At 48.2% G+C, this 17,478-nt stretch overlaps 1 protein-coding gene across 1 annotated transcript in view; it reads right to left on the minus strand.

Moving 5' to 3' along the window:
- Ltf (lactotransferrin) overlaps positions 1-14,922 on the minus strand; it is a 31,867-nt gene extending 16,945 nt beyond the window's left edge. Inside the window, exons 1-8 of the mRNA XM_020179559.2 lie at positions 14,784-14,922; positions 8,247-8,410; positions 5,410-5,518; positions 4,950-5,132; positions 4,473-4,620; positions 3,592-3,647; positions 1,709-1,887; positions 752-926 (exon numbers count right to left, since the gene is read on the minus strand). Coding sequence (XP_020035148.2) covers positions 752-926; positions 1,709-1,887; positions 3,592-3,647; positions 4,473-4,620; positions 4,950-5,132; positions 5,410-5,518; positions 8,247-8,410; positions 14,784-14,826 — 1,057 coding nt within the window. The 5' untranslated portion in view covers positions 14,827-14,922. The remainder of the gene's footprint in view (positions 1-751; positions 927-1,708; positions 1,888-3,591; positions 3,648-4,472; positions 4,621-4,949; positions 5,133-5,409; positions 5,519-8,246; positions 8,411-14,783) is intronic.
- Positions 14,923-17,478: the final 2,556 nt, after the last annotated feature.

Below are 17,478 nucleotides of genomic sequence, written 5' to 3' on the forward strand. Positions count from 1 at the left end.
TTGTTCCACCTCTGCCCTCCAAGGTTCTGGTTCCTAATTAGATCCTCGCTGGGACAGGAACCTCTTCCTCCCACGGCACGAGACCCGTGCTGCAATCCTTCCTCCACATGTCAGCTCCCCGGCCTGCCTCAGCTCCCGTGAGCTCCCTGTTTCTCACTTCTATTCCCTTGGAGGCTTCCCAGGGTTCTAATCCATCCATCAATCTTAGCCACGTGCCTGATTACTCCTGTCTCTCAGGAAAAAAGCTCTGTGACACAGAGACCAGTGTCCACCCCAGGACATGGACTGGGGGCCTCGAGCCCAGCCCTGACCTCCCAAGAGGCCTGCAATGGCAACCGTGCACTGCATCCAGTGTAGCCTCCTGGTCTCCCAGCCTCCCACCCCACTCCTAGTACAGGAAGTCATGGTTGAGTTCACTTTGCATGGTCTCCCCAGCCTGGTTCAGGACCCACTTCCACTCGGCCTCTGATGTCACCCCCTGGGGTTGTGGTTCTCTGGCTCACGTTCCTATATCTCACTAATGAGAGGCGAGTTGATTTTCCTGCCAGGAAAAATGCACACGGGGGCACAAGGAATCGTTAATCCAGTGGCCCGGACACTCTTTTGGAACCCCGATTTGATTGACAGAAGATATGCCAGTGGCCAGCAGACAGAGGAGTGAGCACTGTAGAGTTGGACCACACTCCCTAGGGGTCACCCACAGCTCACTGCCTACCCCCGCACCCCTGGGGCCCTGCCTGGGCTCACTCACTTTTCTGCAGGTTTTGTATGGAAGTGAGGTATCCAGATCCCAGATACAGCTCAGAGTCTATCTTTTTGGGGACCCTCAAAAACCCAATAGCAGAGTCTTTGAACAGGAGATCCTTCTTCCCTACAGGGGAGCCGAAGAGCTGGAATGACGATGACTTGTTTTTTCCAAACTTTTCCTAATGAATTAAAAACAAAATTATGGTGTCAGCAGGAAATAGGGAGGAAACAAAAAAAATGACATCAAAAACAAGTACCTAGAGCTGGGCATGGTGGTACATACCTGTAATCCCAGCTACTCAGGAGAATACTGCAGTTCAAGCTCAGCAATAAAGGTAGCAAGAACCTATCTCAGTCAATAAGACAGGTGTGGTGGTGCACATTTGTAATCCCAGCCTCCAAGGAGGTATAGGTAAGAGAATCTCAGTTCAAGGCCAGCCCTGGGCAAAAATATGAGACTCTATCTAAAAAATAACTAAAGCTAAAAGGGCTGGGGGAGTGGCTTAAGTGGTACAGTGCCTGCCTAGCAAGCACAGGGCCCTGAATTCAAACTCCAGTACTGCGGGGGGGGGGGGGGCAGAAAGAAAAAAAAAAAAAGTTACCCAGAACTTGGGGATAATTTTGAGAACAGGAACCTCAGTTGACACCCTGCCACTGTGGGATGCTCACCATCCCAGAGGAAGAAGCTCAGCTCGAACAACCCTCTAGAAAGTTGCTGGGGTCCCAGCTTCTCACGGCTCTAAGAACTCTGTATTGTTCTCTTGCACTGACTCTGCTACAGTCCGTGAGCCTGTCAGGTGTAATGCTGAGGGAGGTTTCCTTGTTTCTGAGATCCAAGGCAGAGACCAAGGAAGCAGCCCCCAAGTTTGTGAACCCCTCTGCTTCCAACTACCAAAATTAGGAAGGACACTTCTCCCCACCCCAAGCCCAAGAGAGAGGGGAGCACCGTGGTTGGGACTACCTGTGCCTGTTGGAGAAACGCCCAGATGAAATCTTCTTTGCTGTCCTCACTTCGGGCCACAACCGCTCGAGAAGGGATTCGGGCCAGGTGGCACTCCTTGTACTGGTCCACTGGCTTCCAGGTGTTGTCTGGGCAGAGAAGCTTGTACTGGTCCCTTTCGGTCTTGTCTGGCAGGACCTCTGAGGAAGGGAGAGCAGGAAAGGGGTCCAGGTAAGTCAAGTCCTGGCAGTAACCATGATCTGTGGCTTCCCTACTCACCCTAGGACTCTGAGCTGGAGGAGACATCTGCAAAGCTGACGGGATCAAGTGAGGAAGGCAAAGGCTGTCCCCAGAAGGCCTGAGACCTTCCCAGGTCTGAGCCTCCAACTGGGTCACACTGGCAGGCCACAGAGGTGGGACAGATGCTATCTAGATCCCTGCAACTCTACTTGGAAAGGGTTACCTCATAGGAACAAACCCAGGGGAGGGAGGGAGTACCTCACCCACATCTCTAGAACAAAAACATTTTAAGTTCGAAAAGACAGTGGGGTCACTTTCCATACTGGGCATATGAACATAAGGAAAAAAGGATGTCTTATGAGCTCAGACAGACTTTGGAATTTTTCATTTATCTAATATATAAATTGTTTCAGAATATGCCAGGCAGGTGGCTCACATCTGTAATCCCAGCTGCTCAGAAGGTAGAGATAAGTAGAATTTCAGTTCAAGGTCAGCCCAGGAAAAAAGTTAGCAAGACCCCATCTCAACCAATTAAACTGTCATCCCAGTTATATGGGAGGCATAAATAGGAGAACCACCACCCAGTCCAGCCCAAAAGAAAACACAAGACCCTATTCCCAAAATAACTAAAGCAAAAAGGACTGAGGGCATGGCTCAAGTGGCAGAGCTCTTGCCTAGCAAGTGTGTACCACCAATAAAAATTTAAAAATAAGTAAATCGTTTCAGAATATGTAAAGTGACAGGAGCCTGCCCAAGTCGTTTTATGAGATTAGTGCCACTTTGGTGTTAAAATCAGAGAAGGAAGTACAGGCGAGAAGAATTCCAGGCATGTTTTATTTATGAACATAAAGGCAAAAATTCCAAACGACACACTAACTCGACCCAGCAGTCTTTTAAAACAATAATAGATCAGGATTAAAGTTCATGTATTCATTCTGTGAGCCAAAAAATGGCTGGGCATCAAAAACCCAAGGTGATTCATCACATTAACAGATTAAAGCAAGAAAACCATGAGGTCACCCTACACTTAATAAGTTCAAAAAAGCATCCATGTGCCCACCACCTGTTGGAGATTTGCTTTAGCTGCAGAAATCTAATAATGTAGAAAATTTAGTAAAGTTTTTGAACTTAATAAATGTCATTTATCAAAATTATCTGCAGCAAAATCATATGAAAAGGGGAAAACTGAAACAAGGCGAGAATGTTCCCTTCATATTTCCAATATAATAAGAACTAGCTGGATTATATAATTTAAAAAAAGAAGAAGAGATATAAACCCTGGAAGGAAAAAGACAGGTTTGTGTTATTTAAAGGTGATAATAATACTCTCTCTAGAAAAGCCTATAAATCCATCAGAACACTAAGAGAGTCCAGAAAGATAACAAGTTACAATAATCAAGTATTACAAGTAATAACCAAACAGGAAATAACATAAAATTAGTTACCAGGAAACAAAACACATGACATCAAAAACAAGTACCCACCATCGTGGTTGTCTGTGAGCAGAAAGAAAATGGAGGTCAGCATGAGGGATTCAAGGAATGCTGATTGTTTAAAATTTGCAAGAACATGAAATAAGAGCCATGCAAAAAACTGAAGAATCTAGTTAGCTCAAACAGTCAAAAGTATGACAAAAATCGCATAAAGATGCAGGTTGCTCTTACCAAACAATGTATTCTCTGTGATAAAAGCCACATCTCCAGCGCCATCCCTCAGACACCTGTGAATAAGCAAGCACGCAAGGGTGAGTTCATCCCTGTGGATTGCAACCCTGGCCTTGGCTTCTGTGGGTGTGTTCCCCGCTGGACAGAGTTCTGGGCCCTCTCCGGGTAGATTCCGAAGAAAAGCTCAGGTGCTACCACCTTCTGCTTTGAGGGCTGGGAGGGCATAACTTTTTTTTCTACATAGAAGAGCATTTTGAAGCCTCTCCTCCAGAGGGTAAAGGCTTGGCACCTCTATATCCCTGGATTCTTCCCTCAGGACTGAGTGTGCACATGTACCCGGCCAGTGAGGAGGTGGAAGCCTCTCTCTGCATAAGTCTCTGAGGGAACTGGGAAGGGCAGAGGGTGGAGTGGAGAATCAGGCAGGCCTTACACCCCTTCACCCTGGGGGGGTCTCAGGGGACTCAGAATGACATCAGCCTGGACACAGTGGCTGTCCTGCCCAGCTGGGAACATAGGACTGGATGCCAACTGACAAGACTCCATCAGTCCATGGTGGATAGGACGGAGGGCCTAAGTTAGCAGGAGAATCTAAAAGCAAAGTCAGATTTGGGGAGTTCAAGGGGAGAGAGAAAGGATCCCATCCAGTACCCTTCATGCTGGCATTGATATTGAGGTCCTAGGTGGGACTCAGAGGCTGGAGAAGAACATAAAGTGGACAGGGCCAGTGCCCTCTTTGGACTCAGGTTCTAGAATTACACAGTCCGAACTATATGAGAACCACACCCCTTCCACCGTCCCTTCAGCAGACGGAGCACTGCTGGGGCCAGAGGGAAGGCAGGGAGGCCATGAGTCACTGGGGAGAAGAGGTCAGTGTCACTCACTTGAAGGCACCAGCGTTGCCAAAGTATGGTTCTCGGGAGGAGAAGGCACATTTATTGGCCCCTGTCCCCACACACAGGCGACACAGGTTGGGAAAGCGGCTTCCATCAGCACCAGGAACACAGCTGCTTGAGAAGAACCTGGCCACAGCTGTTGAATACAGAGAAGTGACCCACAGGGTGTGAGCCAACCCTGGCCACAGTAGACAGACACACCTCCCAGCAGTGTCCCACAGGCCGCCCAGCCCTTCCTCTACCCTGCAGGACAGAGCAGCCTCAGTGTGGTGTGGGGAGCTGAGGGACATGCACCTTGCTGAGCGCATACCCGCTCTGGACTGATGGGCAGTGTATGCTCCAGAGGGTTAGCCTCAACCTTGAACTTGTCCCACACGATCACCTGTGTGATCCCAAAATGGTCTATGCATGCAGTTGCAGTAGAGCCTTGGCCTGAGATCACCCATGACCCCCTAGTCATCTCACCTGCCTCAAGGGGCTCAGATGGGCCTTTCCAGTCCAGGAATAGACGAAGTGTCCCCATAGGGATGTTCCATCCAGCAGTCCGGCCAAGGCCCGTGTGGCAGGACCTCAGGCCTTCTAACTGGTTCAGCTGAAAGCGGCTGCTGTTCTTTGCCACCACCACAGCATAAAATTGGGTTTGTGGCTCTGCAAAGGGACAGAGAGAGTAGAAAAGTCTTAGCTGGACCTGAGGGAGAAAAACAGCCTACCTGACCAAGCTCCTGTAGGAAGGGGACAGGGGTTCTTCCCTCTGAGCTCAGCATGTGACAGATGGGTCTTCATCTGACCCAGAGAGCCCAGTGACTCTGTTCCCTGAAGAGTGGTGCTAACCAAGTCCCCACTTTGCATGCTCATCTACTCTGAGTCCACAGGGCCCAGGCCAACGCCCTGGCCACTGGACTTCAGATCCCCAGGGAAGACTCACGTGCTTTTGTCCCATAGACTTCCGCTGCTATAGGTCGCAGTCTGTAGGGGAGCTGCCCTGCTTCAAGCAGCAAATCGACACCCAGGGTCATAGCATCCGCCTTGTTTGTCTGAAAGAGAAGGGGCCAGGCCTGCTTCAGCACAACAAACCCCAAGCCCAGGCAAAGTGGACTTTCAGGACTTCAGAAAGATTCCATGACTGTAGGGGGGCTCCAAGGGGTGAGCTTTCGCTCATGTCCACAAGTCCTAGGGAGGTGGCACAAGTCAAGGGTCCTCTCTGTGGGCAGTGAGCTTTCACAGCTGAGGTTGACTCCTGCCCTGTCCTCCACATGCCTGGCCTGTATCCTCTCTCGCCCCAGGACACGCCATCGCAGTCATTCGTTTCTTCTCCTGCTTTCTCCCTATTTTTGCTACATATTTATTTCTTTAGAATTTTCTTTTATTGACTAGAACCTCTAACTGTTAAGATATCTTAAAATTTTGATAATAAGCCGTACTCCTCCCCTTTGTGTACTCCTTCTCATGTGTTTATGTATTTCTTAGGTTTGCGTTGTGGTGGTGAGAACATTTCATTTTGCAGCTGCTTCGATCACCTAAAAAAACCGCATACATTTTCTTACTTCCACAGGGCCTTTATTGATTTTATTAATGGTATAGTATTTTATCATAATATGGATTTTTCACAAATTATAAAGTAGTTCCCAATGTTCAGTACTTGGGTTTTTGTCTAACTTTTGCCTGTGAAAACAGATTTCTTTTCTTTTTTTTTTTGAGACAGGGTTTCAGGCTGGCCTTGAGCTCATGATTGTCCTGCCTCTGCCTCTCAACTGCTGGGATTATAGGTGTGAGCCACCATGCCTGGCTCTCCTTTGCCCTCAGCTTTTTTTTTTTAACTCTGATGACCTACGTCTTTGGGATGGGCACCTGATGGGCAGTTATCACAGTAATGAGCACGCATCTCTTTATGTCTCTGGCCATGGCTGCTCTTTTGCTTTCCGGAATCTTCCAGAAGATTTATAATGCCCATATGCCTGAGAGAACCAATTTCACTGTAGAAGCACTAGTAGGGCAGGCTATCATCTATGGACTGCCATTACTATAAAAAATCCCAGTGCTAACAAACTGCCCAGGTCTAATTATTAAGGAGGAACATTTTGTAACTAATACTCTGTTCAGATCATTTTTCTCATATGATTCTCTGTTTCTTACCAATTTGAACTGGTTCTTCATATAGTATACACAGTAATCATTTGTCAGACACATGTTTCATGATTTAGCCCATTGTTTAAAGGCCAACAAATTTCTATTACCTCTATAGTTCTGCTAGTTAACCTTTCCCCTAGTTTTCAATAATCCAAGTTTGGGGGGGGGGGCGGTTTGCTGTTTGTTTTGGTAGGACTGGGTTTGAACTCAGGGCTTCGAACTTGCAAAGCAGGCACTCTATCCCTCTAGTCCATTTTGCTCTGATTATTTTGGAGATGGGGTCTTGCAAACTATTTTCCCAGGCTGGCCTCCAACCATGATCCTCCCAATCTCAGCTCACAAGTAGCTAGGATTCTCGGCATGAGCCACTGATGCCTAGCTAATAATCCAAGTTTTAATCCAACCATTTAGTCTATCTCAACTTTATTTGATAAATGGTACATAGTACTGATTTCAAATGGGGATCTTATTTTAAAAGACAGATTTTGTGACCTCCTTCTCAGATATTCAGGTTGAATCGGTTAGTTACAATAGGGCCTGGAAATCTGAATTTTAAACAATCAGGAAGTGTGAGTGTTATCAGTCCACAGGCCATGTATGTCAAATAATACCCTAAAACACTAGTCAAATGGGATTTGCTTCTCCTCAGTATTCTAATAACTCTATTATAACTTAAAACAACCCAAGATAGTGTTAAAACTTTTACACAAGATGGGCATGGTGGCTCACACCTGTAATCCTAGCTACTCAGGAAGTGGAGATAGGGAGGATCACAGTTCAAGGCCAGCTGGAGCAAACAGTTAGAAAGACCCCATCTCAATGGGTGACAGCTGGATGTGGTGGTGTGTGCCTGTCATCTCAGCTGCACAGAAAGCATAAATAAGAGGATCTAGGTCTAGGCCCACCCAGGCATAAACGTGAGCCCCTAACTCAACAATAACAGAAGCAAAATGGGCTGGCACTGTGGCCCAAGTGGTGGAGCGCCTGCCTAGTAAGTGTGAGCATCTGAGTTCAAACCCCAGTACCCTCCAAAAAAACCCACTTATACAAATTACCCACCCTGAGCTGGAGTCAAGTGTCACGTTGCTCTCGCACGTGGCAAACACACAGAACATAATTGTTAGGTGAATGAGTTGAAATGATTTCAGCATAAAAATTATTACATCTCAAAAAGAAAAAAGAATCAGAAATCATGTACAAGTTGTGAAACCCTTTTGTCTCTCTCTGAGAAAGTCTTGGACCCTGACAGGTCCTGGCACAGCAGCCATGGCACCTGTGACCTCACTGAAGGGTTTAAAGGCAGTGATTCTTCGGGAAGTTTTGCCCTTCGGAGTAAACTTAACTTTGGCTGATGTTACATATTCATCAAACATGACTGCTTACACTTCATTTTTGGCAGTTGTTAACATATGTTGAGACCCCTGTTTCCCCACAAAGGGCCTCTCAGTGTTAATTTCTTTCTTTCTTTTTAAAGAGCTCTGTTTCTGAGAGAGGACTAACTGCTCCCAACTTAAGGTGTCCAGGAAGTAAAGCAGAGGGAGCAAGGGTGAGCACCTTTTCTATTGTTCTACCCTTTCCCTTGCTTGTCCCACCTCCATCCAGTTTGGCCCCATCCAGCCTGTGGCATTGGCTCACCGCAATGGCCTGCATACATTGACGGAAGGACTTTCTCTTGATACAGGAGAGAGGGAGGCCACCTATTTTGCTCATGTTCTTCTGCAGCTTGAAGCATTTTGATGCCTCAGGTTGTGATATGGCACACCACCGAATGTTTTTCTTAGGGACAGCTGGACACAGTCCTGAGAAAAAAAGGCCAAACAGTTAGGGCTCTGCCATTGGTTGTGCAGGCGACCGCCACACCCTCTGATGGCATTTTCTAGACTCTGCATACTTAGCTGCCCTCCTTCCTTCTGATTTCCATGGTGAGGTCCAGCTGACTTCTGAAGTGGAGTTGCTTTGCTGGACTAACAGGAACCCTGGCCAGCCAGAGGTCTATGACTCTTAATAAATTAGAGGTAATATAGCCTATGGATTCTTTTCCGTCCTATAACTAACGTGTCTTCTACCCTAAAAAAATAAAAAATGATACATTCCTCAAATCAGTCTACCTTCTTTGTCCCACTTGAACCTTGGAGATAGAGGCAGTAGTATAGAAACAGCCTCTTAAGGAGGCTAAGCAGTGCAAAGTCAGACACAATATCTCTCTAGATTATTACACAAAGGGAAATATACCTGACTCCGTCAGTAGTCATGAAATGATGGCTCAATGGAATGGGGGGGGTTGCTATGCCTGAGTTATTGACATTCACCTCTATGCAAAAAGACTGGCGCTCCTGTTGGGACCGCTTTTAGTACTAGGATCTGTAATTGGGAAGGGGTCTAGATTAGGTTTGCTCAACTCACTGCCTGATAAAAGGCATCTATGAAAACCATACGATAAGGCTGCGCATAGAGGTACATGCCTGTAATTCCAGCTATTTGGGAGGTCAAGGTAAGAGAATCACAGTCTGGGGCCAGACCTAGGCAAAACCATGAGATCCTATCTGAAAATAAACTAAAGCAAAAAGGGTTGGGGGTGTGGTTCAAGTGGCAAGCGTGAGGCCCTGAGTTCAAAGCCCAGTACCACTTAATAAAAAATAGCCTACAGTGAACATCCTATTAAAATGGTGAGCAGCCAAATACTTTTTATTTGTTTGTTGGTTGGTGGGTCTGGGGCTTGAACTCAGGGTTTTGTGCTTGCAAAGCAGGTGCTCTACTGCTTGAGCCACACCTCCAGCCTGGACTAAATGCTTTTTACCCAAGATCAGTAAAATGCATGAATGTTCACTCCCACCTCTTCTACACAGTGCTAGAAGTTCTAGTCACAGCACTGAGGCAAGAAAAAGAAAGAAATGGTCATAAGACGGAAAGGTAGAAGTAAAACTTTTGATTTGCAAGACATGATCCTTGATGTCAAAAACCCTAAAGAACCTACAAAGTGCTATTAGAACTGATAAACAAGTACAACGAGGTCAGGGGATAGCAGGGCAGTATGCAAAGATCAATCACATTTTTGCCTCTAAGCATTAAAAAAAGTCTAAAGATGAAATTAAGAATGTAATTCCATTCATAATAACATCAAAAAGCATTACATATTTAATGGATAAAAGATATGAACAGACATTTCACCAAAGAAGATATATGAATGTCTAGTAAGTGGATGGCAAGATGCTCACCATCATTAGTCATTAAGAAAATGCAAATTCAGGGCTGGCAGAGTGGCTCAAGCGGTAAGAGCACCTACCTAGCAAGCGTGAAGCCCTGAGTTCAAACCCCAGTACCACAAAAAAAAAAGAAAATGCAAATTCAAAGCGTAGCAAAATATTTCACATTTAGCGCAATGGTTATATTAGCTAAACATAGACTATAACGTGCTGGCGCAGAAATGGAGCCCTGCACATTGCTGAGAATGTAAAATGGTGCAGCCACTTCAGAAGATGGGTTGACAGTGCACTTCTAATCATATACCCAAAAGAAAATTTAAACTATACGCCTAGAGCTGGTGATGCAGCTCCATGGTTTAGTGTTTGCTTAGCCCTGTGCTCCATCCCCAGAAGTACCAAAAAATATACATGTCTAGGTAAAGACTCATGAATGAATGTTCATAGTAGCATTCAAATAGCAAAAAAAGCTGGAAACAACATAAATGCCCAACAACTGGTGAATAGCTAGACAAAATGTGTTGCATCCATCCAATGGATTATTATTCAACAATGAAAAGGAAACTAACACTGATAAGTTCTACGATATGAATGAGTCTCACTGTGGTTAGTGAAAGAAGCCAGGCATAAGACCTCCTTGGACCAGCACTGCAGACTTTCTGGAATCTGATTCCACTGAAGAGGAAGATAGCCTTGAAACAGGGTTGTAAAACAGGGTAAACTGTCAATTAAAAGCTGTAACCTCAGACAGAGCTGTGAGGAATTGCCCATTAGAGCCATGCAAAAGTTTGGGACCAAGATGAAAGGCACCATGCAGAGATAAGCACCCATTCCTGCCTTCCTTTGTCTCCACTTGTAAATAAACTTTCCAAAGCAGGCCTCCCCCCACCCCCCCTGCTCTTATCTAAACCTTAGGTCTCTAATCCACTACTAGCCCTACTTTATGGGAGAGCACATTCCTTGTAACCTGATACCCTGCACTGCCTTTTATTTTTTTTTTTTCATTTTTCTTTTATTATTCATATGTGCATACAAGGCTTGGTTCATTTCTCCCCCCTGCCCCCACCCCCTCCCTTACCACCCACTCCACCCCCTCCCGCTCCCCCCCTCAATACCCAGCAGAAACTATTTTGCCCTTATCTCTAATTTTGTTGTAGAGAGAGTATAAGCAATAATAGGAAGGAACAAGGGGTTTTGCTGGTTGAGATAAGGATAGCTATACAGGGCATTGACTCACATTGATTTCCTGTGCGTGGGTGTTACCTTCTAGGTTAATTCTTTTTAATCTAACCTTTTCTCTAGTTCCTGGTCCCCTTTTCCTATTGGCCTCAGTTGCTTTAAGGTATCTGCTTTAGTTTCTCTGCATTAAGGGCAACAAATGCTAGCTAGTTTTTTAGGTGTCTTACCTATCCTCACCCCTCCCTTGTGTGCTCTCGCTTTTATCATGTGCTCATAGTCCAATCCCCTTGTTGTGTTTGCCCTTGATCTAATGTCCACATATGAGGGAGAACATACGATTTTTGGTCTTTTGAGCCAGGCTAACCTCACTCAGAATGATGTTCTCCAATTCCATCCATTTACCAGCGAATGATAACATTTCGTTCTTCTTCATGGCTGCATAACCTGCACTGCCTTTTAAATATCCTGTGAATCCTTTGTTCGGGGCTCAGACACTGGTACACGTCTGGGCCCGCTAGCGTAAAAATTAAAATCTGAGTTCTCCACTCCTCCGAGTGTTGCTTGGTTTCTCCTCTGACTATATTGCCACAACACCACTTGTAAGCGATGTCCAGAACAGGTAAGTTTATGAACAGAAAGTAGATCAGTGGTTGCCTGAGGCTGAGGGAGGGGGAGCGAGGATTAAGTGTAGGTGGACATGAAGGATCTTCATTGGGGTGATGACAATGTTCCAAAACATAGTTGCACCACTCAGAAAAGGCCCTAATCATCATCGAATTGCACACAAAATAGGTGAACTCTATGAATACAAAACACACTTCAGTAAAGCTGTTACCAAAACAAAACCTAAAAAACACACAATTGCAAACCCCCTACCGCATTGCATATACTCAGTCCACTGCTGCTACCTCTCTGAGCCACCCCCTCACAGCCAGACCCACCCAAAGCACCTGAGGAGCTCTGGGAGCTGGGGCAGGAGACCTGGGACTCCCAGGATGAGTCAGCTGGAGTTCAAGGCACTTAGATGTCTGCTCCTCCTTCACCCACCATCGTCCCTGGGAAGTCCCAGAGAATGCAACCTGGCCAGAACTTCACAGAACTGTCCCGCAGCAAGAATTAATCCAGATTCAGCCATTGTGACCCAAAAAGCATTAACTGGATGCCTGCTGTATATGCAGCCTTGTGTGCCAAGCAGAGGAAGCATATTTGCAGGAGCAGGAGCAGATCTCACTCTCACTGGAGAGGCAAGACACCAAAATGGGGAGAATGTTCAAGACCAGAACAAATACCAAAACCTGAAGTAAATCCTCAGCAAGGGGGCAGGGGGCGGGGTGGGGAGGTAAGTGAGGGGGCGGGGGGGGGGGGAAGGGGAGAGAAATGACCCAAACATTGTATGCACATATAAATAAAAGAAAATAAAAAAGAATTAAGTCCTCAGGCCCCCAGCTAGTAATTAGGGTGGAGGGCATTCCAGGAAGTTGGGGACAATGGGTGCTCAGGCACAGCTAATGTCCCAAATATGTTCTGTAGCAGTTGCATTGCTCAGCACATCCCATGTCCTCCTCCCATTCATCTCCCCCAGCTCCTCTTTATTGTAATTTTGGTCAACACCCCTTCTTCTCCAAGGCAGGCAACTGGCTATAATAGTTATGTGTCTTGCCAAAGTCCCCACAGCTAAGACATGTTGCATCTAGGCTGTGACCCCAAGCACTCATGCACTGCTCCCCTGCCCTTACACTGAGCTGGCCTGCCTATTGACTCAGTTAGACTGAGGAGGGAGGCTAGCAAGGAGTCTGGGATCAGATCACAGCCAGCATCCAGTGCTGGTCCAAGGGGGTCTTACCTGGGAGACAGCAAAGCTGTGGGCAAGGGTGGAAATGGGATTCTGCCTAGGGAAGGGGCAGAATGGACTGAAAGGTGAAAACCAGGCAAGAACCAGAGAAGGGGCAAGAGAGAGGATGGTCTGAGTGGGGAGAGGGGACAGCATGGAGGAGAGGGCAGGAAAAGGAGTAGGTGTCAGAAGTTAGCTGGTAATGGAGGGGTCCTAGGGGTGACAGGAGAGAACAAAGTGACAGACCATGCCTCAAGCCAGGGGTGGGGATGAGCAACAGCAGGAACCCCTAGGAGGGGCTTAAACAGGCTAATAAAGGACCACTGAGGGCCTGCCCAGGGTCCCCAGTCCCCCAGCCCCCAGTGCTAAGTACAGAATGCACGCCTCTTAAGCCCTTGCCACTCAGCTTTCAAGCTGTGTGACCTGCAGCAGTCAAGTGCTCCCAAACCCCACTCTAGCACCTGAGTTCTGCATCGCCACTCAGACGCTGAGCCTGGTGGGAGCCTCCTCCAGCAGGGAGGGACAGGGCCCTGGCCTTCCAGCAGGCCTGGGGCAGGAGTTACCCTCCCCACCCATCACTCCTGGGAGGGCCCCGCCTGATAAGAACCCTTATGGGGGCCTCCTCACCCCCTGTCCCCACCACCACCACCCCTGCCAGTACAGTTGCAGAGCAGGACACCAGAGAGCAATGGTCACTCCCTGCTCAAGTAGGACAAGGATTCACAGGCCACCATCCCACTGACTACAGATCTCTCTGTAGGAGTTAAGACAACCAAAGATCCAAGTGACCACTTCCAGGACAGCAGGATTCCTTCCTGCCCAGCCCCTCCCAGGCGTCTGGAAACTGTGTGGCATGTCCTATGACAGGGAACATGCTGAGAAGAGAATTGGGTGGTCCTGGACAAACCCACTCTGCCTTAGAGGAGAGAGAGATGACCAATGTCCACAGGAAGGCCTTTGAGAAAGGGCCAGAAGGGCAGGGGTGCAGGGATGGGCTCAGGCTCCTGAGTTGGGGAGTGTAAAATCACCTTCTCTCTAATCCCTGCCTCCTCTCTCCTGCCACCCAAGAAGCTTCCAGCCCTAAGTAGAAGCCTAGGACAGAAGGCAGCTTAACTGGGCCCAGGAGGTAGGGCACCTGGCTCACTCAGCCCAAACTACTGCTTAGGTCCTAATATCCAGCTTGACCTTTTATACTGCTGCCTCAGACCTCTGCTCTGGCTCTGCAAGAAGCCCCTCCGCTCACAGTTTACCCCACTAAGGTTTGATGCTGCAGAATGCCACCTGAGCACCCCAGAAGTGACTCCATATTCCTGCAAATGGAACAATTGCTTAGACTCTTCCCATTGGTCCCTTCTACATTGTCTTTCTATTCTGGGCACATTTCAAATTGGAAACCAGTAATTTTCCTCTCATAGCCTCTGAAAAGTGCGATCTATCAAAATCTATACCTCCCTTTCCCTCTGCCCTGGGAGGTTGTGTTGTTATAAGTGTACCTACCACCTCCACACCCCCAGGCAAATATGATCAGATTTTTTTTTTTAAGTGAAAAAACTAAGGCTCAGAAAGCTTTTTTTTTTTTTTTGCCAGGATCACAATTCCTGTAGGAACTAGGGATGTAAATTCAGGTCTCCTGTGTGTCTTGAGCGACTTCCTCACCCTCTCTGAGCCTGGCTTTCCTCCATGTCAAGCATGTAGGATGGGTGCTAAAGGTCCTGGGAGAACACAGAGAAAAGCACCCTCCCCTCCCCGGCTTTTTGGGAAGCTCTGTGCAGCTCAGACCCACCCCAACCCGGTTTAAAGGGGCACGTTCCTGCCTCCCCCCGCCACTCCCCCCATACACACACCCGAGGCAATGGCAGTAGGGACTGTCCCCACAGCCGTTGCCTTCCTGGCAGGCGCAGGGACCAAGGCAAGGGAAGCCCACCGTCCGGGCAGCATGGGCTCCCAGGCACCTGCACTCACCAAGGGACCCGAGGAGCAGCAGGGTGGGGACAAGGAACCTCATGTCCCGGGGAGACCTGGAACAAAAGCTGCCTCCTGCACCTTCCCTCTGCCCCTTTATCCGGTCTCAGTGACCTCACGGTGGGGGGGTGCAGGGGGTGGCCCCGCCCTGTTGCCCAATAGGCCTGGGTGCCCTCCCCACGCCCCGCGGCCAGGTTTGCTTGTTCCTGGAGCCCAGCGCTCTGAGGTCGGGGAGGGCTCCGCACAGCACAGGAAACCCAGCCCCCTTCTGCCAGGTGGGGAGGGGGCATCCCCCACCGGGTAGCAGCCCCTGAGTCTGTCCCTGCTCTGGTCTCAGGGCCTTCTAGACACCAGGCACAGAGCAGGGGGTCTTTCTTTTGGCTCTTCGTGACCAGAGTGCCTGAGACCCACTTGGTGGTGGGTGTACCCATCCACATCCACCTGGCTCAGCAGGGAGCCCAGACTTCTGAAAAGGACCCAGCTGCCTGCACCAGCCTGGGGATAGCTGACAGAGACAATAGAGACCACCCAGAGGGAGATGCAGAATTCCCTTGGGGTCCCTCTCAATCCTGCTGAGATCCCAGAAAACAGGGTGAGGGTCTCAATCCTCTAATAAAGGAGAAGAGGCCCCTGTGCTTGGTTCCTTCCTTCCTTCCTTCCTTCCTTCCTTCCTTCCTTCCTTCCTTCCTTCCTTCCTTCCTTCCTTCCTTCCTTCTTTCCTCTTTCTTTTTCTTCCTTTCTTTTCTTGGTATAGTGGTATGAGGCCGACAATAGGAACCCCAACTTCGTTTTCATAAATGTCATATCTGTGTGGGGGCGGGGGGCATTTTTCAATGCAAAAGCTAGAATCTGCTTCTAAACACACATCTTGTAAATACACTTACAATGTGCACAGAGACTTAGAAACGGGGCTCCAGGCACTGCTGCCCGTCATTAACTGATTAGAATTCAACTCAGTCTGCCTCTCTGGGGCAGGGGGCAGGGGGTGGTATAATCGCCTAACAGTGGGGTGCCCATGCATGCAGTGAGTGGGACATTCTGGGGACCTCATAAAGAACACAGAGACTCTGTCTGCACAGATATGGTTAGCCCAGGAGTTAGCAAGTGAGGAAACAAGGTTCTAACCCTGAGGGAAGTCACAGGTCAGCGGAGCACTGCTCAGCAGCTCAGTCCCAGTATGTGACTGCATTCTGCTTGTCCTGAAAGACTGGTCTTGACTCTTTGCTTAGACTGCTTGGTAGTAAAGAGCATTTTCTGGGGGCAGAAAGGCAACAACATCCAAGGGATCCCAGGGCAGGCCTGCAGCGCAGCAGGGTCAGGCTCAATCCCAGTGGGAGACCCTAGAGGAAGCTGTGGGGCCTCTCATCCCTGCCTGTGGACCCTGTCAGGCATGAGAATGGGGACTGGGATTGGTGCTTGTTCAGGGGGAGGGGGGTAGGAGTGACAGATCCAGTCTTTCATTGTTTGGAAACAAGATATGGCAACATTAAAAGTTGTTTTCATCACTAATTGCAATAAACCATTTCAAAAATGGTGAAGAAATAGAAAATTGACTAATTCTCAGGAGTGTTGAAGCATCTTTATGTCTGAATTAGCAACTGGGCCTTGCCCTTTCACGATTAGAAAAGACTTAAGAAACATCACAGCCCTTGTCCCTGAGCACAAATTAGAAAAGGATGGGTTAGGAGATCAGAGGTCCAGAGACCCTCTTATGTAGGTCACAGTGTTGGCAAGAACACAGAACTTGAACCACAGCCAAGCAGCTGAGCTGATGGGGTGCCACCAAAGCAGGACTTGGCCAGGCCACAAGGCAGCCTGTTTTTCTTCTATGCTCACAGGGAATGGCCCAGCCCAGGATAGGAGTGTCCTTGTCCTCAGGAGCTCGACACAATGGGGGAGAGACCCGGGGCTGTATTTCTATCAAAAAACCTACCTGGGAAAAGCCAAGTGGCAAAAACCAAGTGAGGGTTGGAGCCCAGAGGAAGAATGACCAGGGCTCCAGAGAGCCTGAGGAAGAGCACGTGGCCTGGGCACCTGAAGGGAGGGTAGGACTCGTACAGGCAGGTACTCCAGATACAGGAAATGGCCACATGAAGACTTGGGAGCATGAACTCAGTGGACAATTGCCTGAGCATCAGTGACAAGAAAGTTGCTCTGGACTTTCTGGCTGGAAATTTTTTTTTTTTTTCGGTACTGGGGTTTGAACTCAGGTCCTACACCTTGAGCCACTTTTTGTGAAGGGCTTTTTCGAGATAGGGTCTCATGGAACTATTTCCCCAGGCTGGCTTCAAACCACAATCCTCCTTATCTCTGCCTCCTGAGTAGCTAGGATTACAGGCATGATTATCTGTGCCCAGCTAAAACCTTGATGGAAGAAGCACTACCCCCATCCTCCTCTATCATGAGCTCCACATGTCTCCATTTGTCTGTAGACAGAGCCTCTTGCAGGTTCCATCAGCACCTAAATGAATATATCCAAGTGCAACTCAGCTGCTCTCCCCAGCCCTGAACCTTCCCTTGCATTTCCTACCACTTCCTGCCACGCCCAGCAAACAAGAAGGCTCCCTCAGATCCTCTGGCCAGTTAGCTCTGTGTATGCCATAAACTCTTGATGATTACCACCTTAAAGGAAGGAATGCATGAAGAGGAAGAACAGGCTGGGGACTAGTGGGGGTGACAAGATCCTGATTGCAAC

Source organism: Castor canadensis, chromosome 17 (assembly GCF_047511655.1).
Source record: "Castor canadensis chromosome 17, mCasCan1.hap1v2, whole genome shotgun sequence".
NCBI lineage: Eukaryota > Metazoa > Chordata > Mammalia > Rodentia > Castoridae > Castor > Castor canadensis.